The 21,796-nt window shown below is 35.3% G+C and overlaps 2 protein-coding genes across 5 annotated transcripts; one reads left to right on the plus strand and one right to left on the minus strand.

Moving 5' to 3' along the window:
* The first annotated feature begins 215 nt into the window (after nucleotides 1-215).
* On the plus strand, nucleotides 216-5,370 carry LOC109337135 (26S proteasome regulatory subunit 4 homolog A-like). Of its 2 annotated transcripts, XM_019574042.1 has the most exons (7): nucleotides 216-781; nucleotides 2,139-2,384; nucleotides 3,597-3,766; nucleotides 3,938-4,154; nucleotides 4,265-4,405; nucleotides 5,042-5,155; nucleotides 5,196-5,370. In XM_019574042.1, the coding sequence occupies exons 1-6, from the start codon at nucleotides 308-310 to the stop codon at nucleotides 5,123-5,125; spliced, it is 1,332 nt and encodes a 443-aa protein (XP_019429587.1). In that variant the 5' UTR covers nucleotides 216-307; the 3' UTR covers nucleotides 5,126-5,155; nucleotides 5,196-5,370. The 2 variants fall into 2 exon arrangements, with proteins under 2 accessions (XP_019429587.1, XP_019429586.1); XM_019574041.1 differs by having other exon boundaries at nucleotides 5,042-5,370.
* Nucleotides 5,371-6,550: 1,180 nt separating this feature from the next.
* Nucleotides 6,551-20,926, minus strand: LOC109337133 (CLIP-associated protein-like). Of its 3 annotated transcripts, none has more exons than XM_019574035.1 (22): nucleotides 20,313-20,926; nucleotides 17,834-17,989; nucleotides 17,663-17,725; nucleotides 17,128-17,196; nucleotides 16,797-16,956; nucleotides 15,710-15,871; nucleotides 14,985-15,082; nucleotides 14,087-14,161; nucleotides 13,936-14,004; nucleotides 13,758-13,843; nucleotides 13,565-13,682; nucleotides 12,703-12,801; nucleotides 12,267-12,624; nucleotides 12,058-12,140; nucleotides 10,354-11,937; nucleotides 9,730-9,831; nucleotides 9,237-9,341; nucleotides 9,023-9,097; nucleotides 8,873-8,941; nucleotides 8,683-8,751; nucleotides 8,286-8,387; nucleotides 6,551-7,095 (listed from the first exon to the last, which is right to left on the minus strand). In XM_019574035.1, the coding sequence occupies exons 1-22, from the start codon at nucleotides 20,643-20,645 to the stop codon at nucleotides 6,937-6,939; spliced, it is 4,194 nt and encodes a 1,397-aa protein (XP_019429580.1). In that variant the 5' UTR covers nucleotides 20,646-20,926; the 3' UTR covers nucleotides 6,551-6,936. The 3 variants fall into 3 exon arrangements, with proteins under 3 accessions (XP_019429580.1, XP_019429581.1, XP_019429579.1); XM_019574036.1 differs by having other exon boundaries at nucleotides 10,354-10,493; nucleotides 10,647-12,140; XM_019574034.1 differs by having other exon boundaries at nucleotides 10,354-12,140; nucleotides 20,313-20,645.
* Between the last annotated feature and the right edge of the window lie 870 nt (nucleotides 20,927-21,796).

Here is a 21,796-nt window from a genome sequence, read left to right on the forward strand (position 1 = left end):
TCACTGGAATTTACATTCTTTTTCCTGTAAAATTCATCATTTAACTTGCAAACTTTACAAGGAAGTTAAAACATAAAATAAAAAAAGAAGAACCACATTGAAACTTTAAAAAATAATAACCAATATAAGTGAAGTATATCTATTATTGGCCCACACTTTCACACAAAAAAGAAGTTAAAACTAATATATAACTGAACCCTTTTGTTTCACAAAAAATTGTTTTGGGTGAATCCGATTACACTTGTTACTTAGAAATTGCATTCTTCTCTCTCAAATCTCTGTTTTCATTCTCGAATTCGGAAAACACATGGGTCAAGGAACTCCGGGTGGTTTAAACCGTCAAGGTGACCGAAAACCCGACTCCTCCGACAAAAAGGACAAGAAATTCGATCCACCACCTCCACCGTCACGCGTTGGCCGCAAGCAGCGTAAACAAAAAGGTCCCGATGCGGCGTCGCGTTTACCAACCGTCACTCCTGTCACGAAGTGCAAGCTCAGGCTTCTCAAACTGGAGCGAGTGAAGGACTATCTTTTGATGGAAGAAGAATTCGTTGCGAATCAAGAACGGCTTAAGCCTCAGGAAGAGAAAGCTGAAGAAGATAGATCTAAGGTTGATGATCTTAGAGGTTCGCCGATGAGTGTGGGAAATCTTGAAGAGCTTATTGATGAGAATCATGCTATTGTTTCTTCATCGGTGGGGCCTGAGTATTATGTTGGAATTTTGTCTTTTGTTGATAAGGATCAGTTAGAGCCTGGTTGTTCTATTTTGATGCATAATAAGGTATTGGATTTCACTTTTTTGGGTTTTGATTTGTGAAAATTGAAGTTCCTTTTGAGTTTTTATTGGACTTATAATAATACCTAGTTTTTTAGGTTTTAAGATTTGGGTAGCTTGTAATCTTAGTGTATAAGGAAAATTACATGACATACCTGATGCTTAGCTTAATTATAAAATGAAATCCTCTTATTTTTGGAAATTATATCAACTTCTCTTGAGGCTGATGTTATGGTTAATTGAAATTACATTGACCTCCCTAGTGAGAGGTCAGCGTAGTGTTTTTGTTTTTTGTCTTAATAAATAAGTGGTGTCGGATGTGATTAAATCAAATTTCAAAGGAGGTGGGTGTAATTTCGAATAAGATATAGATTTCTGTTTGGGTTGTGTTTTTGTGATTCTAGAGCTAGTTGATGGAGGTTTCTTTTTGGTCAATAGTTGGTGGAGGTTAAAGACATTTGATTCAGGATATAGGGATAATTAAATTGTACTTATAGAAAGACATTAGTTTTTATAATGATGCTATTGGATGTGTCTCATTTTGGTTGCTTAGGTATGGTTGGTACAACACAAATGTGGGATGTTAGAGAGTGGAGTGCAACTCATTGTGACTTTGATCCACAAATTTCGGTCTCTCTCTTCTGTAGCATGAATGGTAGTTGAAAGTAATTGTTGACTCTTCTGTGTAACAAGGAGTGGAAATCAAAACCTTTCCATCTCAGTTCCTTTAACTCCCAGCTCAATATTATTAGCAAAGTAATAGCAGTTGTGTCATGAAGAGAGGTTTTTTTGTGTTGCAAAACGTTTTAACACATGATCAGAACATCAAATGGGGTTGTATTCAACATTAAGCAGAGATAAAAAAAGAAGTTAACAAGACTAAAATATTTATGGTATGAGGTTTTATATGGATATATCATTGCATTTTGAACCTTTTGAAAGCTTGGTGTTATTGGTTAAGGCTTAAAAGCCTTTGGTTATATATCAATAGAAGGTTGTGTGTGCACCTGTGATTTGATGAAGCCTATGAGTTTCTGTCATGAAAAATTATTTAATAATATACAGATTACAGAAAGCATAATCAAGAGTGCATTCCTATCTTATTGAAGAAGTGATGATCTTAATGCGAGATAAATGATATACCATACCATCCTTAATTCCTTATAACTCGCTCATAGACACCTGGATCTTGAGAGAGTGTGGGAAGAGTTGTGGTTGAAACATTCTTTTGAACTGAAGCATGATCTGGAACTAGACAGAATCGTTGTTTGCGTAATTAATTGAATTACCCATCCCTTCTTGTTATAGTTCATATGGTTAGATGCAGGAGATGTAATGATTTCTATGTATGGTTATTTATCAGGTTCTTTCTGTTGTTGGGCTTCTTCAAGATGAAGTTGATCCAATGGTCTCTGTAATGAAGGTTGAAAAGGCTCCTTTGGAATCTTATGCTGACATTGGTGGTCTAGATGCCCAGATACAGGAAATTAAAGAAGCAGTTGAGCTTCCCCTGACACATCCTGAACTATATGAAGATATCGGTATCAAGCCTCCTAAGGGTGTCATATTATATGGAGAACCTGGAACTGGGAAGACTTTGCTTGCAAAGGTTTATAATTATTTGTGTTTCTTATTGCCATTGTTTGTATTTGCATTTCTCTTGCTATTTGCTAGCTATTTTTATGCTGCTTACAGATACAGGAGGACATTCTGTCAAAAAAATTATTATGGTTTTTTAGCTTTTCATATTTTTTGTATGGAAGGAAATTATTTTTGGGAGTTAAGATGAACATGTGTGAGTGCTCGGTTTAAAATTATTTAACCCACAGTTTCAGGGTGGTTTATCCGTATACTCAACCAAATATGACAGGTATTTTAGTTTATTCATAGATGCACAGTCAAAACTGATGAGTATTGTATTTGTTGGATGTTTAGGTAGGGAACAGAGGAAGGGAGAAATATAAGAAGACAAATGAGACTGACTAATGTCCTATTATACTGATATGGTGTGGTGTAATAATGTGATACAAATATTGAGCTAATGAGCTTATTTATACTAATAATTAGGTGAAGTACTATTATTGCATTACTTGTAAGAGACCTAGGCACTAATTCAATATGTGTGTTAAGACTACTAACTGGAATTAAATATGGGAACAAGTCATGAAATATGATAAAATCATGAAGTAACTCGTAAGATTGCTTCCTCAATGAGATCACTATTAATTCCACAATACACTCTAAAAGTAACCTAAGATATCCTAAAATACTTCAGAGCTATTCTAACAGTATTAATATTGGAATCTCATGTTGCAAAGTGGTTTATATCCTGTGTATGTGCACATGCAAAGCTTTGACATACTTCTATAGGCTGTTTTCATGGTTATTTACTCAAAATCATACAGTTAATAGGATAATATTATATTTTTTAACATGGAAGAAGTATATATACCCAAAAATATGTTTTTCGGAAGTATGTGACAGTCTCATCTCGGAGTTGTTTAACCCTTTCTTATGGTACTAGGTGTTACTGAATTAACTCTAAAACTGGATTAGAAAGTAATTGTATTCAGAACTATTTATTTGAAAAATAGAAAATGGTGAAATGATGGTTACTTTCTTTTTCTTATTTAATAGTTTATGTTATATGATCTTTACCAGAATTGCAGTTTGTCCTGTGTGGTTATAAGCATTATCTGACCCGTGTCGCACTGTATCAATGTATCATCGTCTAGACATCATTTTATTATTTCCCATACTGTATACATAAGTATATATGCACAATCAGTTAGGTCTAAGATAAAGCCTTGTGTGCTTTCAGGCTGTTGCAAACTCAACATCAGCAACGTTCTTACGAGTTGTTGGCAGTGAATTGATACAGAAGTACTTGGGAGACGGTCCAAAACTCGTGAGGGAACTTTTCAGAGTTGCTGATGACCTTTCTCCTTCTATTGTCTTCATTGATGAAATTGATGCAGTTGGTACAAAGAGGTAGTCATTGAACACCAACTTGAAAAGAAATTTTTGTCCCCTGATCTTTCGTGTAGTTTTTATTCTATATTTTTGGCAGAGGGGTGGGGGACAGTAATGTTGGATGACTTTGTCAACTCTTAAGGATTCTTTTCATACATTCAAGAGCTTATTTGTCAATATGCCTTGCAGGTATGATGCCCACTCAGGCGGAGAACGTGAGATTCAGAGGACCATGTTGGAGTTGCTGAACCAGTTAGATGGTTTTGATTCAAGAGGAGATGTAAAAGTGATTCTTGCAACCAACAGAATTGAAAGTCTTGATCCAGCTTTGCTTCGACCTGGTCGAATAGACAGAAAAATAGAATTTCCTCTTCCTGATATCAAAACAAGGAGACGCATATTCCTGGTAAGTGCAATTGATTTTGTGAAAATGACACACTTAATGCAGTTTCCAATTATTCTGATTCGCATATTATGCTTAATCATATAACTGGATGACCTCATTTTAAAATTTAGATCCACACATCAAGGATGACATTAGCTGACGATGTCAACTTAGAAGAATTTGTTATGACTAAGGATGAGTTCTCTGGAGCTGATATAAAGGCAATATGTACTGAAGCTGGATTACTTGCTTTACGAGAACGCCGCATGAAGGTTAGAATTCTGTTCTATAAATTCTATTATTTATATAATACCATGGGTCACTCCTTTGCAATTTGGAGCTGTGAAGTTGGTAGTTTTGGCCGATTTTAATTTAGTCCAAAGTCATTTATGAAGCTAAGATATAATGTAGCACAGGTTAATTCCTTGAGTTTAACATTCCAAAGTTTGGCTGTTTAATGATGAAAAGTTGGCAGGGAAGAAGGGAGGATGTTGCAATACTACAAAGATAACATGGTGTATGCATGGCCATTTGTATGCTTGCCAATATTAGCAAAATATTAAATGGTGGTGGGAACCAAAAAAGAAAGAAAAACTAGTATTTTCCTTATCAAAACAATGTTTTTGTGAATGAAATATGCTCTTTTGATATTGGAGGTTTGGAGCATAAGAAATATGCCAACGAAACACAATAACTAACATCTAATGATTAGGTTAAGTCAGCAATTGTTCTTATCGAAGTGTTCCCTTTTTTTTTGCATTTAAAAGAAAAGCGTTTCCTACATACGTAGTTGCCTATATTCTGTTTTGGTTTGCACCATCTATAATTTGAAGATTGGATAGTATTTTTTAATTATTAGTGTTGTTATTGTGATGGTGATACTATATCTTTTTAATGCTATTATTCAGGTGACTCATGCTGACTTTAAGAAGGCAAAGGATAAAGTGATGTTTAAGAAGAAAGAAGGGGTGCCAGAAGGACTGTACATGTGAAATATCATCCACTTCATTCCCCTGGCTCCCTTCATTTTCTTGTGTTCTATTCTAGTATGCTCTTGTTATTATGTGAACTAATGTCATTCACTTGTATCATGATGCTGATTGTTGAGCTTTATTCTTATTGGAACTGCTTGGTCAAAGTCTGTTATGGCATCATGAGATTTAAATCTGAACCACAATTAGTTGTTTAATGTGTAAGGTTTTCTTTCAATTCAAAGATTTGGAAGAATTTTCCATAATCCTATTATTAAGAAGTCTTTGCCATCCTTTTCTTTAAAATTTAAAAGGCCCAACACAGGGTAACAACTTCATCTAGGGTCAAGGCAGGCATGCTTCTCATACTCAAGTAGCACTTATAAGCCTACCAATAATATGGAAGCACATATTTTGTTCCCCAAAGTGAGGATAACTATCCCAAAAAGTGTTACTCCATCCACTACTTACGATTGGTTAGAAAAATACTTAATTAATAAATTTTTCGCTTCAATGTTTTTTTTAACCAATCACAATTACTGTCAGATGAAGTGATCTATTTTTTGGGACAAAATATGTATTTCTCATAAAGTGTGCTACTTTATGTGTTACTTGACGTGATTGGTTGAAATAAATATATTTGAGCTAGAATTTTAATAATTAAATGTTTTTCTACTGATCACATCAAGTGGTATTTTGAGTGACACACTTTGTGGGAGCCCAATACAACAATTTTTAAAATCCGGTGCCAAGTTTTCATCTGGTATAAGAGTCATGCTTGAAAATACAGACAAATGTGAACTTGACTGAAGTCGGTAAACTCGTGAGTTCACTTACACCAAGTTCCAACTTTACAGGCAGCTTAAACCAAAAAATTCACATTGCTTCAAATCATATTATTGCCTCGTGGACAACTTGTTTGGATACAGTTTCTGTCTGTCTAGTTTTCTAGTTTACTTTCTGGTTGTAGTTAAAAGTTTGTCCTTTCCCAGTTTTCCCTCTTCGCTTGATTTTGCAATGATGTGAATGTATTGGTAATTGTGACAGGTAGACCTGTAATTCCTATTTGATAACCACATTTGCCTTATTATGATGGGTCTATGGAAAATATTGATCATGTACAGATTATATATTTTATAGGTATTATTTTTGGTACAGGTGCAGTTGTATAAACCACACAAGTTTAGCTTGCAAGTTTGACAACCTTGTTTGACAGAGTTTAAACCTTACCTAGTTGGTGCAATATTCCCTACCAAATTCCCCTTTTATTTCATGGAGGTACAGATTTGCTATAATATAGGACTAAAAGGATTCTTTTACGAAAAATATCTATACATCATTTACCTAGCTTGTTTAATTGTGCTAAGTTTTTGTGAACCAGTATTGCACTGCATCATTGACATCAAACTATATCTAGTCAGTTAAAAAATGGTGTCAAAGATGGTATTAGGCAACAGAGAAGTAAGTCCAGTCAAGGGTGAAACTACATCCATGTTATGGAGTGACCAAAATTACAGCATACAAAGCAGCTTCCCAAAAAAAATTACATACCAAAATCCAAATATTCAAGTCAATGAACAAATCACAATGAGGCTTTCTCGAAAATCATTTAATACACTCAATAATGCTTCGTCCATGTAGATTACTATTTGCCCACTGAACTTCTACCATCAACACTCTCCGAATCCCACAAATATTGGTAGAGAAAAAAGAAGACAAAGAATATATGTGACAATGAAAACGCACCTCAAAAATATGCACACAATATAGAAAATACACAAATTCTAAATAAGAAAACACCCAAACCACAAATTGTGTTCCCTCTGAACCTGCTAATTATGAGTATCAATTGTTTTTCCTGTTCTAGCCTGGGAGATTCGGTTTGCATAAATAGTTACCAATTTCAACTGTGTGCTGTTAAGCCCTTCCAAATATGGCAAGAATGCTTTCCCAAGCATGATATAAATATCAACAAGACAGAAAACAACAGTCTGCACAATCCAATATTAACATAAAATGAGAATTGTGAAAGAGACCGGTTCTTAAAATAGAGAAAAAGGAAATGCAAAAGCATGCCAACAATTCCAAGCAATAGAAAAAAAAACATGTCCTCTCATTGAAAGAATAATTTTATATAAAGCAGTCACAGTTGTGTGTATATTAGTTAATCAGCTTATAAAATACTAAAAATCCATGTTCAACATTTGAAACTCAAAGCACCAAAAAGAACATTTTACTTATCAGATTTGCCACATCAATAGAAGGTGCATACCAAGCTTGGGTGTTTCAGCTATACCAAACAATGAACACTGACATAGTTTGACAGATGTAAAGGATAACTTGTAGAATGCAACTACATTTGGCGATTGTTGTTTCAATGGTAACAAGAATAGAATGGAATAATCATTCATTCCCATTACAATTCCATGGTATCCACACATCTGGTATGTCAAGTCAAGTTGCATTGCAAGAACAGAATGGGAACAAATATAGGTTCTGGAGGTGACAGCAGAAATGGTGGTGGTTGTGGTAACAATGATGGCCATGCATCGGATGGGGAAATCTAAGTGCAATGGGAAGATTGGGGCTACAGTGGCAGCTGAAGTGCTGGTAGGAGGTAGTGGCAATGGGCAGTGGGGTAGGAGTGATGGTAGTGGGAATTATGTCATTTCAAAAAGAAAATACAAAGATATAGTGGTAATTGGATTAGCCCTTGATGGAACAGAATGGACAGTAACTTATGGGAAAGAACAGGTATTTCCATGGTTTCCAAATTCAGTCTTCACTTTTCATATATATCTGAAACAAATTTACCTACCTCACAAAGTTTCCAGTGAAATGAACTATCTGAGACTGTCCAACACAAAAAGCCAAATACCAGCTATAACCCTTCAAAGCAAGTTCAGCTTAATAATCCACGAAGTTTAGATTAGTGATACTATAAATGTTATGGAAGATATTACTATTTTTTTGGTTAAGAACATATTACTATTTTAATTAAGTAGGCAAATAAGCCTCAGGAATTTAGTCACTAGTTACCGGTTAGATTTGTTATAACTTCATAAATAAGTCTCAGGAATTTAGTCACTAGTTACCGGTTAGATTTGTTATACCTTCATACATCACTACAGTGTTCTTCGACTGATAACAAACATTTTACCATCTAGAAGATTGTTCGTACCTTACGGACATCTGCACTCTGGTTTCCAAAAGCTTCAAACAGAGCAGGCAGAAATGAGGGTAACTGAGCCATCAGTTCCCCCTGTGAGAGCCGGCCCACAAGCTGAAGAATGGAATAACACATGGTAAACAAGAGACATATTTAGGGACAAACTTATTTCAAACACAAAAATGGCTAATTTCCAATGTGATAAAGATATATGGTGATGAGAACGATCAAGTCCACAAAAATATGGGATATAACAGGATGTGATACACGAACACAGATTTCAAGAGAGAAAAGTTAACTTCATAATGCTTTATAGTATGTGCTAATGATATGAGATCCACTTATAACATGCTTTATAAGAAATCATTACTGAAAGCAAAACTGACGAACGGTTGTACAGAACAATAACCTTTGTCAAGCAATTTATGCAAGTAACTAGAGTTTTCTCATCCTCAGCAACCAGTAGAGGGACAATAACCTGAAACATTTCAGAACATCAGCTTGAACTTGGAAGTTAAGAAAAGCATACCTCCACTACCTTCTACAAAACAATACGAGAAGGAAAGAGGACAGAAGTAGAAAAGTCAAGAAATAATTACACTTAAACATCTGAAAGGATCGTCCTGAGATAAAATAATGGTCAGGCAGTGCTCTGCTTCATCTGAGACCTGAAAGGGGATGAAAAAAATCTGAGACTAGGAAAAGAAAACTATAGAAAAGACAAAGTAGAACATGATGAAGTTGGTTACCTTAGGAAGAATGTCCTTTGTAACATTAAGCAGCTTTTCAATTACAACCTCGACTGAATTTTCCATGGCATCTTTCTGGAAACAATAAACAGAAACATAAAATAATATAATAAATGCAAAAATGCCTGCAAGAGGACGAATATATATAGCTGCAAGTACCGATACAATCAAGGGCACAATCCAAGTAAGAATTAGTGCAAAAGGGAGTACGGACCTGGTTTTTAAGCATTTCAACTATCAATGAAAGAGTAAGCTCTCTAATTGAGGAATCTGGATCATCCAGCACCTCAAGTATAGCAGTCAAAATCTGATTGAAATACTGCAATTACATCATGAAACTATCATTATGCAAAGTAGGTGAACCCAATTTATTTGTTGAATCTTGCTTAACATAATAGAAAAAATTAGGGATTCTATTTGTCGACAAGCAGAACCTCTCAATTTATTAATCCCACAGTTAATAGCAATTAAAGAATTAGAAAATTCACTACATACAACTAGGTTTTTTTAGAGGGTGTGAATTAAGTATTTTAGAAGAGGAAGATAAATAACAGTATTTAATGAACAATCAAATACAGTGGTAGGACAAAAGAGACCACATTTTATGATTACCAGTTTTGATGGACTAATCTTACATTCCAAGTACAACTGATGAATCATACAACTAAGCTCTAGGAAGGAGAGAGATACTCAACAATAAAAAATACCTGGGTCCAAACAGCATGGTCATTTGCTATAGACGCTTCAACTAGCTGTTGAAGTGCAGTCTTCTTATTTGAAACAAGGCTTCCATCACTCCCACTGCATATCTACAAAACAAATGCTTTTTCTTTTTAGTTGACGTCATATAAGATATAATCCTATAAAAATAAATCAGAATGGTTGTTTACAAGAAAAAGGCCAATAAAACTTCACTAGCATTGACTTGTTTTTAACTTGTTACCAAATTGGGTGTTTATATGGAACTGTGCACTTTAAGGCTTTTTAGCTGGTGTTTGGTATCACTAGCTGCAGCATAATGCTAGTGTTGAAAAACGAATCTGGAGACTATATCTCCAGTGGGACAAACTTGTGCTCTTGACCTCCTTATGGGTTAAAAGAGCATGCTTTCTAATTTGGGGTTTCCGCATCTATTTTGTGAAGGGCATTTGTTGATTTTAAGCTGATGAATTATTCCAGTTTCTATATTTTTTATGCTGCCAATTTCTGTTCTTGGAGGATACTTTATCCTCCTTCATAATCTAACTCTGTATCTCTCTTTCTAATGGAATTTTTTATTCCACAAAATAAAAGAAAAAAATAACTCCTCCTCTACTAGTTGCATAACTCACCATATGAAGAATTTGAAGAATGCTGGGTCCTGTGTCTGTCATGGAGTTAACCGTCACTTCTTCAGCTGAATGATTATTATGGTCCCAATCAGAAAGATGTTCTTTGTCATTTTCAAAGCCTTCAGAAATATTTAAATGTTCTAATGACATCAGACCATTAGCATCCAGATGAGATGATAGACCCTCAAAGTTTATGCTATTGTCTACATGTCCTACTTGGCTAGTTTCAAAACCAAAGTTTTGAGCCATATTGAATGTATAAGTAAGATCTTTACTTTTTGAATTGAGAATACCACTATTAGAATCAATCTCAGGTTTCTGATATGAATGCTCCCGAGTTTCATCAGAAGCTGCTGGGCCAGTACTGCCTTTAATCATAGCCGAATCGTGGGAAGTCCACTTCTTTCCACCATCATTATCTAGAGAACCAGCAGAATACCTTCCAAGGTAATGATTTTTCCTATAAAAGCCGACATATCCATCTTCAGAAGATGACCCCACAACATCGGATGGATCATAGGAAGACTTACGTTGTCGCTCTTTCTTGTTCTGCAGATAGTTCATCAACTCTACTTCAATGCGAGGTGTGCGTTGCTTAAGGGCTCGTCTCAAAGAATTTTGTTCCTCAACTGACAAACTAAGGATAAAATTCAGAACTGCTGTTGAATCAAAGTGAGAGTACACCGATATAATGCATGTAATAGCTGCTTCTTTAAGCTTTGTATTTTTGTCATGAACCAATGGGGTTAACTTAACAAGCCATAATTTCAGGATGCCAATATTAGTGGCACCTTCTGGATTCATTGCATGCTTCTTAAAGGAGCTAATTGCAAAATCAATGACAGCCAATTTTGCCTTTGGAGACCTTTGTTCATCGAGTGAGCGTAGCAATGCAGGTAAAAGAGAATCTATACTGTATGTTTTGCTAACAACCTCCAAAGTTGCCGAGCATGCTTGCCGAACAAGCTCTTTTGGGTCAATTAACCGAGAAAATACATGGGGCAGCATTCGTTCCATATAACCCTCAAAGGGCTTTCGGCATGCTAGAATGATATCTGCTAGTGTGGAAAGAGCAGCCTGTGCAATTTTATGGTGGGGATCATCCAAGTGCTGGAAAAACAGCTTCATGACCTTCTCAAAATTCTGGAGTACTTCTTGAATTCCCTTTTGACCTTGCTGCAACAAAGAGTGGAGATAATTAAAGGCAGCAACCCTAGCAGACCAGTTGGAACCTGAACTAAGTCCTTCACACAGAGATTCATGAAGAGATGCTGGTCCCTCTACATAATTTGAGACAAGAGATAAATGGCTATCATCAAAACTCCTCCTGCCAGCAGACATACGTCCAGCTACATTCTTTCTCAGTAGTGGCCTCTGGAAATTAGGCACATAACTATTCTGCATATCCCTAAAGTTGTCATCTCTGTAAGGCGTATCCATAAAATGCCTATTGGTGTTCGGGTTCATATATCGCCTAGCCTCCTTAATGTCGCTGTTTTCTTCAACGGAACTTCTTTCTTGTAATCTTTCAGTACCCCTTTTACTTGAATAAGATGACAATGCTGATAAAGACTGGATACCAACATCACTATGATATGATAACTTGCCTGAATCTTTGGAAGATTGAATTTGGGTGATTATGTCAGAAAGACCCAAACCATCATTTTGGTTAATACCTTTATTGACAACAGAGGCAGTTGATTCTGACATTGAAGAGCTAGTCAGATGATTAGATGCTGGGACAACTGCAGGGAATGGTGGATCACGAGATGATGGAGGGTCAACTCCTGCACTAGGGTAAATTTAGCCGCTCAAATAATTTAAAAACCATCCCATTAATACCATCAATCATTGAATGACAAGTCCTGAAAATTAAGGAAGAAATAAAATTAACAAGTAAGCTTATTTGGTACCTAGGTCCAAACTTGATGACCGTAGAGCAGCCAAATTATGCTTATCGGACATATTCAAACCTCTGAGCATGCTTTCAATAGCAGTGACTTTCTGTTTGCTTGCTTGCAACACACTTTCCAAACTACGTTCTGTCCCTTTATTATGTGACTTAGCCTGTGACAGAAAAACACTGGAGGAAATAGATGTCCCTGATGATAAACTTGAATTTCTGTCCATTGCAACAATAGCAGAAGTTCCATAACCAGGTATATTAGATGGAGCAGAAGCTTGACTAGTTAATGACATCATTGTACTTCTATCATGAATGGAAGGTGACACATGTCGCCTATGTATTCCACCATCCTCTTCATTTATTAACTGCAAGTTATGTTCACTTTAAAAAAAATGACTTAAGCAACAAAACAAAGAGTAACACCTTCAGATCATAACATATACCCTTTGAATAGAAGGGTCAAAGAACGAAAATAGGCGGCGGGATCGCTCTGGCCAACTTTTTGCAAACATTCTGTAGCACATCCTTGCAGTAGATCGCACCTATCCAAGTATATAGAAATCATTTTCATGCACACATACATTGGCAACAATTGGCCACATGAAAAATGTTGTGTCACTTAATATGCTGTCTTCTGCTTTAAATCAATAAACTTGGTAACCGAAAAGAACAAAGTTTGCGACAAAATAAAAAGTGAAAAATCAAATCATGTATTATTACATATAAGCTGCATATTGTTTTAAAAAATCTGATGAAACCAGATCAGACAATTTCACCAAAAAATGAAAACACAATGAAAAGTGATGAAATGACCATGTTGTTTTGGAACCCCTTCATTCAAAGGAAAGAAAATAGATAGAATTTGCTTATAAATGATAAATTAATAGACATAAGCTAGTCGATGATTTAAGTAACTGATTCTGACTCCCGAAGGAACATGACAGCAGAAGAGTGATGAGTTTTTCAAACACAACTGCCTCTAGGATACTTCTTTTCCAGATATGTTGAACAATTGATCTTAGGCCATCACATTTGCAATGGAGGAAAAAAAATTCAAAGTATTAGAAAGAAAGCTGACCATAAAAGGAGCTTTACTTCAAGCATGGAGTTTTAATGTGCAAAGTTTCAAAATTTTAATTATTCTTTATGACGCATAATGAGACATAAAGCCAACCAATCAAAACTGCTTATGATTTATCAGAGTTTCAGCATAAATATTGCATTGTACCACATCATGCATTGTATGAGAATTACAATTTTTCCAAAAACAATTATATTAGTTATTTACCAAGCTATAAAAGCTACCTCACTCATTGCGTCTGAAACACAACACCTTATCATATCCTCATATAAATCAACTGATCGCTGCATTTCTGGTGCATCAGGCCAATTTTCAAGCATCAAAAGAGCATAATCACAACACCTACAATACAAATGGTATTAATTGAAAAACAAAGCACCCACCACACATCTATACCCAAGAGTAGATAATTCAAACCTTGCACGGAGTACTGCATTACGATCATTTTTTGCACAATCAGCGATGCGAGGCAGCACACGGGCAACTTTGCAGTTGCACAGCATCTGTCAAGTAGAGGGCAAAGGTGAAAATGAGATACTACCAAAGGATAAGACAATGCAGAAAATTAGATAAGCTCATAAGCATATTGCATTACTGTTTTTATGCAGTTATCCGCAGACTCAGCTATTACAAGCACAGTAATCACAACCAGCTTCAGAAGGACCTGATTATCAGATCATATATTAATTAAGATTCTGAAAACATCACAATCATGATAATCCTAGATAAAAAAAAGTCAAACTTACTGGTATAAACATTTCAGCACATGCTTCAAAATCACCCAACAGGTCCTTTGACAATAAGCATAATAGATGGCAAGCCTACAAATGAAAATGCCAACCCCAAAAAGATTCATTCATGTATAATTAATTATATAATATGAGATTGACTATCAATAATTAATATGCTTCCTTCCAGTAAAACATTGCAATCTACGCTAAAATAAGAACACATTCAATCATAAGAGGTGAAAAAATAAACTGCAACAAACATTTAGCCAGTACATTTTTCAAATTATTCTAAAAATTAACTTTTCAAAGGTTCTTAACAAAAGGTTCAACACTCTCTTAGGCCTGCCTGCCATCAACAACTCTACATAGTTTGGACAGATTTCATAGGATTGTCATTAACAGTTGTACACTTTTGGACTACTCTAAGTTTATGATACTGTTATGGATGCTTAAAAAAACAGTTCACCAAAGGAATGACGTATCAGCTCCCCTTATTGCCCTTGATCAAAAAACAATTTCACCAACTTCTTGTTTTGGGAGAACTCCTCATGAAGATCTCTCCGTTGTAGCAAAACAGCCAAAGAAGGAACAAAAATGAAGATTTGTATGCTTAGACAACATCAAAAAATATATGATGGGTAAGATATCCCTCATGAAAATAAAACTGATGTTTCACTTTAAGAGACATTGAGCATGAGCAATCTGGGTTCAAACCCTGACAACTGTGCTCTCCCCTACCCCTTAAAAAAACTTTGCCTATTAAAAGAAACCTTAAGGTACATGAAGCCGGAGCACTTCCAATGAGGAATTTTCACCGTCTCCTTACTACAGGGAAGCTACAACTCCCAACTCATCACAATACAATATTTTGTAGAAATATATATACACGCACACATATATATCATTGTTGCACCTGCTTCACAATGGTAGACCTTCGATCTGACAATTGCATGCTCAAAGGTCCTACAAGCTGCTTCAAGAGTCCATGGAAACATGAAAAATCAGCAGCCCCTGATAAATTCAACATTCATGCCACAAACAAAAAAGGTGAAGTTATATTAGACTTCACAAGTATGACAAAGAATTTAAAATAGTTCAAATACACTTTTTCTTAAAAAAATAGTAATAAAGATTACAGGAAAAAGTGAATTCAAATAAATATTAGAGCTTTAATAATGTTGGCTCCTACTTAAAGTACAACTAATACAATAAGCCACAAATACGTCCCACCCCACCCCCCTAGTACAACCAGGATTCCAAAAATAAACCTCCATAAATGGACTGAGTGACTGACAGTTGGTTGACTGGTGGCCCTCAACAGCTATAGTTTATGCCCAACCAGCACTTAGTCTCCTCTTTATTGTTTCTCAAAGACATTCATTCCCATTATATTCCGATGCCATATTTCAGTTCACAAAGACTTGGATATTGAATCAGCAGATACAAGTAAAGTCTAATACCAAATTCATGTAAGATGACCACAAACACCCTTCACAACGGTAGCATGTTTATGACATTCTACAATGGCAAATGTTCTTGCACTTTAAAACTCAAAATAGGAGGAAGTTCTTATGGATTTACGCATATAAGATTCTGTATATAATACATACTCCTGAAAAGGAGATGGGAAACACTAACCTCCCAAAACAAGACCTTCAATTCTCTGCATGGCAGCAATACGAATTGACCAGTCCTTTTCTGGTACAAGAGTGTATGCAATCTTATCAATTTCCCTGATTAATTCCTTCTCTGAATACACCTTGATGTGGTCTACAGGTTTCTCTGTGACATTACCATCTCCTGCTCATATTTTAATATGGAACAAAATATGCAATTAAACAAAGAACATCACAATTTCAACAATTTGGCAAACAAGGGAACAGTAAGTGCTGCTGTGCAGATAACATACTTGTCTGGCTATACATAGAATGCTAATAACTTATAAAAAGGGAGGTCCAGTACACGAGACTCTCACCTAGTGGGGTCTTGAGGAGGGTAAATGTACACAACCTTATCCTCACAAGCAAAGAGATTGTTTCCATAATGTTAATAAATTATAGTGTAGAAAATTTTCACATCTATGACTTCAGCAGTTACTTTCTCTTTTAATCAAATCACTTTATCTTCCTCGAATCTTTTAATCAAATCACTTTATCTTCCTCGAATCATTTCACTTGCATCGCCAAAATCATTTAGATCTTAAACGTAAAGAAATTGTAGAAGTAGAGAATATCAAAATTTGATTGCTAAAATCAATCAGAACACAATAAGCTCCAATGATCAGTCAAGTAGACTAAACTTATGGAATCGCCAACTGATCAAACACAGAATAAGATGATAATCACCACACTTGGTGCCAACTGTAATAGTATGGTGAAATGAAAGAAAACTTAAAGAGCAACAACAATAACCAAGCCTTAGTTTCACTAGGTAGGTCAACGACATGGATCGAACGATGTCATAATGTAACATTAGTGATGCCAAAAAACAAACATGTCCATCTTAACCATTACATAAATATGTTCTAGTAATGTGCAGCTCCTAATAAATGGCAAAAGAAAAAAAGAATATCTAAAGAGCAAGTATGCAACCATAATGCAGGTGAGAGAGAGAAGAGAGTGAGAGATGGAAAATATATGTATACAATATGGGGCATACTATCATAATTACATTGACACAATTAAAATATAATCATTTACAATCCAAAAATTGCAAATATTCTAACCTCCAAAAAGAGAGCTCTCCCTCGATGAACTTTTAGCCTTTGGACTACTTTTCTTGGGATTAACATTCAAAGGCTTAATTTCCCCGGCATTGTAACCACTACCATCTGAAGAGCGAACTTTTGGTTGAATGCCCTCTAGCCTGGCATTAATATCATTCACCTAAAACCATTGTGATGCAAGGAAAAAGGAATTAACTTTCAATCTTTCATAGTTCATGAGACTGCAATAGGACATTCAGAGGTCCAAGTTACAGATGTGAAATGTGCATGTGTGTGAGTAAAATATTAATGACAATGAAATCAGGAAATTGATTCTTTGTTTAATATTTACCAAAGATGAAGGAAGATTGTGGCGCTGAAGTTCGTCACGAAATTGAGACCCAGCTTGTGCATACATCTCCTGTCAAGTTATACATAGTTGAATTTGTTTCATTAAAAGAGAAATTCAACTTTCAAAGAACTAAATTACATCAATTCTCAAATTTAGAGCTATATCAAGTTCACAAAACTCAGGCCTTGATAACTTATGATAACATCAGTTTCACCTGTACAATATAATTAATATTCCACATTACATTGAATCATACCCTTTACAAGACCCACTTCTGTTTTCCATTCCTTAATATTAATATTCATATAAGATAATGATTCATGATATTATCAGTTGCACTGGTCAATTACACTAGCATAAATACATACAAATTTAACAATTCTTTATTCTTTTTTGGCTAAGAATTTTAATAAATTAAATCAAATAAACATGATATGGCATAAACCCCTTTTATTTGAGTAACTAAAATGAACTTAACAATGCAATCAGTCCTTTGCCAGTTTAAACAATAAGAAATGACTATAACAATTCTTACTTCAGTGCATAAACAAGCTGCTTCCCTAACAGCAGGATTCGGATCATCCAGCAACTGCAAAATCTGCCATTGATAAAATTTTAAAAGGACTTAGTATCACATCCCAAAACTAGTTGAAATATACAGAACATATGACTGCTAGTTTGAAAAAGCAAATGAACAATAACATACAGAAGGAAGAATAACCCGTTGAAGGGTAAGTTCAGTAGATGAAAATAGGCCAATTGCAGATGTGACAGTTCGTGCAAACTCCTCTCTGACTCTCCAGCTTTTGCATGTCCAAGCAAAGGACCCTGCTCTTTCAACAACTATTGTAGGAGAGCAAACCTGAAAATAATAATAAAAATAAAAATATTATAATAGTATCTCACGATGAAAGGAACTTGAAGGGCTGCCAGAAAGTGCTATAAAATTCCAATGAAATCAACCCCATAAGATGGAACTAATTTGCATTTAGACAAACAAAAATAAATACCAAAATGCACACATTATCATAAAAGTGTACTGATTATTTTTGCTGTTGGGGAAAAATACAGAATGGTGTTCTGAAAGAAACATTCAATTCAAGGTACAATATATATGGGCATAGACATAAAAATATCCAAACTCAAAATTTACATAGACTTTCAAATAATTCCATTTATTTAGTGATAAATCAACCCAGTGCCAACATCTACATTATACAACAAACCAAGAACAATGTACAATTAGTAGCGATCATCTACTCTAGTAGCTTCCGGATTAACTTGTTATAGACCTATCCTCACTCAGAGGTCATTTTATAAAGGATCTTTCACCTACAGGTAGTGTTTGGTACAAGGAATATCTTGACATTCGTTTAAAGGATATTAAGACTGACAAAACATAATTTTTTCAAGTTTTTTCTTCTGCAACAGTCTGTCATGTTTCTTAGTACTTCCATGGAGTAAAAAAAACCTCATTGGTAGCAAGATGACACAGTCCAGACGCTTCTAGTGTCATGATAACAAGACAGGACAAAAATACCCCCACCAAGAAAACAATTAGCGAGTTCTTGGTTCATACAACCTACTAGGATGACATGATACTAGAACATTGCACTGCAATGACAGATTAGTAGAAACCCAGGAAGGAAAGTGCATCAGGTTAAGGTCACAATTCTGATTAAAGATCTAGTAATATTATTTACATTAAGAAGTCTACTAAGAGTCACCAATCAACCACAACTAACCTCAAATTGAGCAATCATTGAACTCATCATATTTTTCATTCACCAAAACCACATCACGATTGGCCAATTAAAAGTCCAAAAATTGGCTTGAAAACTTTGAGCATAAAAACCAAACACTGAATAGTTTAATCTTCATGTATAAACACTACGATTTTAAAGCCACTGAGTTTCCTCTCCTCCATACACTCATAGCCTTATTCTCGCTGTCACTTTCCCAACTGATAATAAAATATGTAAAAGTTGTTTCACTCTCATCAGTCATCTCTTGTGTTACACAATAATTTTGTCTTTATTTGATAAATGAAGAAATTTCATTAGTAGAGATGAAAATAATACAAGAGGATAGGACAAGACATCCTCGAAAAGAATTAGGAGGAAAGGAAACAATATACTAGAAGGTAGAGCAATGCAACAACACATGCCAATCCCTATGCAAATCTACCATAGAAAGTAGAAACTCCACTAAAAATCCCATGGGCAGAGCACCAAAGGATGCCAAAAAAGAAAAGCCCTCTGCCAAACAAAGTCTAAAGATGAGAAGGAATCTCTTAAAATTCTGAGATTCCTTTCCAACCATATACATGAAAAAATAGCAGAATTTGAGCAATGCCACAAAATTTTGGCATCTTTAGAGAACCAAAACCTCTAAATCTAGTACAGAGGAAAGAGTGCAGCTTCAAAGGGCTGATCCATGTTTCTTTGAAGAGTCCAAACAACCTATGCCAACAAAATCTCGCTGTAGGGTAATGAAGAAAAAGATTAGGTCCAGTTTCTGAATCTCTCTTTACTTATTATTCCAGAGTACTATAACATTGGGGGACTTAAATGGTTTATTGTTTATTTTCTTTTTTATTCTTAATTACTTTATAAGTTGGTTTTAAACTTTTACGATTCCTCAGCGTAAGTTCAAAAACGAGATACACAGACGAAAAAATGGCATTTTCATAAATATATAGTAGTATTTGCTAGAAGTGGACAGAGCATAACATTTGGGTTTCATTTTATGTTTGATGTATCTTAGACATAAAGTGACCTCTTGTTCTACTATGTTCTCCATGCACCAAACACCTCATAAGTGAAAACATATCAACAAAGAATGAATGAAATAATGAAACAAACCATTCGCCTTCTTACTTTACACAAGAAGCATGCACACTTCACAATAATCACTGTGTCTGTAGCATGTATTAGATACTTTTCAACACTCCTAAGCATATTCTATATAGCATTTTCTAATTATTATGTCGTATTTGTGCTTCCTCACCTTTACATGTATTCTCTACTTCGCAAGTAATTGCAAAGTTGCAACTAATTCCCTAATAAAGTTCAGAATTCACTCAAATACAACATATACCAAGTTACCACTAAATGCATGTTTGATTTCCAATTTCCATCAATTCAAACACAAAAAATAAAACTAATTCCATAATTCAAACATGCCTCCATAAGAGTGAGCAGCAGCCTTCTCGCCGCATCCCGAACCGGCTGTTTCGCATCGCCGAGCCGATCAACGACAGCAGGAACAAGCACGTTGAGATGAAGCTTAAAATTCTCAGCAGAGAGAACGGCAGCGGAGGCCAATGCTTGAAGCGCGCCCTGAGAGACTCTGAAACTGTTATCATTCAACAGATCCAAGCAACAACGAACGAGGTTAGTTACTTCCGTCGAAGTGAGAGTTCTTCTAGAAGCTTCTAGAAGCTGATGGAGAAGTTCTACCCCAGCCATGCGTTCCTTCGCGTCCTTGGCGCGAACAAGCTCCAACGCTTCCTCCATTGCGGAGGGTTCGGATCTGGTGCGGGAGGGTTCAGATCTGGTGGAGTGTGGTGTTTGAGATTCAGAAGAGAATGATAGTAGAGAGTGTGGAAATGTTACTGCAGATGCTTAAATTAGAAAGTGTTGAGTGAGAAAGAGAAGAAATTACTATAATTTTGGGGGAAGAGTTGAATTGTGTAAGAGATAGTGAAGATATAGAGAGAGAGAGAGAAAGAAGAGAGAAGAGAGAAGAGTGGTGGGGACTGAGATTGACAGAGGAAGAAGATGATGGATGACAAAGAAATGAAATTGAAAAATATGATGGGAATGGGTTCTTTAAAATCACTACTTATTGACTTATTGTACTGTTTTATTAGTAGTTTTTAATTAATTTGTATTAATTAATACAAGCCATTATTTTTCTTGCATTTTTTAAAATTATCATATGACTAGTGGTTTGTGGAATCTTGTTTACATGACTTTAGCTTTCCATCTTGTACTATCAACTCATCATGTTTTGCATCTCAATTTCTTAGTTATTTATTCTCTATGATGATAGCACTCTTCCAAGTTTGTAACTCAATAGAGTTTATATTTTTATGTTTTGTATGAAAAAACTATCACTTGTTATCATTGAAGAAGTATGATGGAATAGATGGTCTCCATTTAAGGTCTTAAGAAATGGGCCTACAATCTCCAACCTTCTATTTGTTTGTTGATGATATGCTAAAGCTAAATGCTCTCAGAACATTGTGAAACTTTTCGAGGGTTAGGATCATCTCCATTAATTGAGAGACAATAATCTCAAAACAAGAGAAAAATGTAATAAAATTTGACACTTTTATCTTTAATATATAATGAAATGACATTTTTACACTTTTGAGAGTTGGATTTTGGAGTGGAAGGAAGAGAAATGGAATGCTTGAGAGCCATGAAATACACTTGTAAGAGGATTCTCAAGCCTTCCCTTTCACTTTTTTCCCCTCCAAAATTCAACACTCAGACAAGTGATAAGTATAAGTGTAAAAGTGATCACTTACCTCTCCATTAATGTAGATGATCATAACTCCTAAAAATAGGTTCAAGTTGTTCTATTAAAACCTTAAATGGAGGCTATGGTCGTGGATGGCCAAGGTCCTTTGTTTCTAGTTTAATATCATTCTATCATATGA

The sequence above is a fragment of the Lupinus angustifolius genome, unplaced genomic scaffold (assembly GCF_001865875.1).
Source record: "Lupinus angustifolius cultivar Tanjil unplaced genomic scaffold, LupAngTanjil_v1.0 Scaffold_2_24, whole genome shotgun sequence".
Classification (NCBI taxonomy): Eukaryota; Viridiplantae; Streptophyta; class Magnoliopsida; order Fabales; family Fabaceae; genus Lupinus; species Lupinus angustifolius.

Excerpts from the sequence above, each read along its gene's own strand:
- LOC109337135 (XM_019574041.1), top strand. The coding sequence starts at position 308 with ATGGGTCAAGGAACTCCGGGTGGTTTAAACCGTCAAGGTGACCGAAAA. Across the intron at positions 3,767-3,937 it reads GATGCAGTTGGTACAAAGAG|GTATGATGCCCACTCAGGCG; the intron begins GTAGTCATTGAA and ends TATGCCTTGCAG. Across the intron at positions 4,406-5,041 it reads TACGAGAACGCCGCATGAAG|GTGACTCATGCTGACTTTAA; the intron begins GTTAGAATTCTG and ends GCTATTATTCAG.
- LOC109337133 (XM_019574034.1), bottom strand. The coding sequence starts at position 20,645 with ATGGAGGAAGCGTTGGAGCTTGTTCGCGCCAAGGACGCGAAGGAACGC. Across the intron at positions 13,844-13,935 it reads CGGATAACTGCATAAAAACA|ATGCTGTGCAACTGCAAAGT; the intron begins GTAATGCAATAT and ends TCTACTTGACAG. Across the intron at positions 8,388-8,682 it reads GCATAAATTGCTTGACAAAG|CTTGTGGGCCGGCTCTCACA; the intron begins GTTATTGTTCTG and ends TCCATTCTTCAG.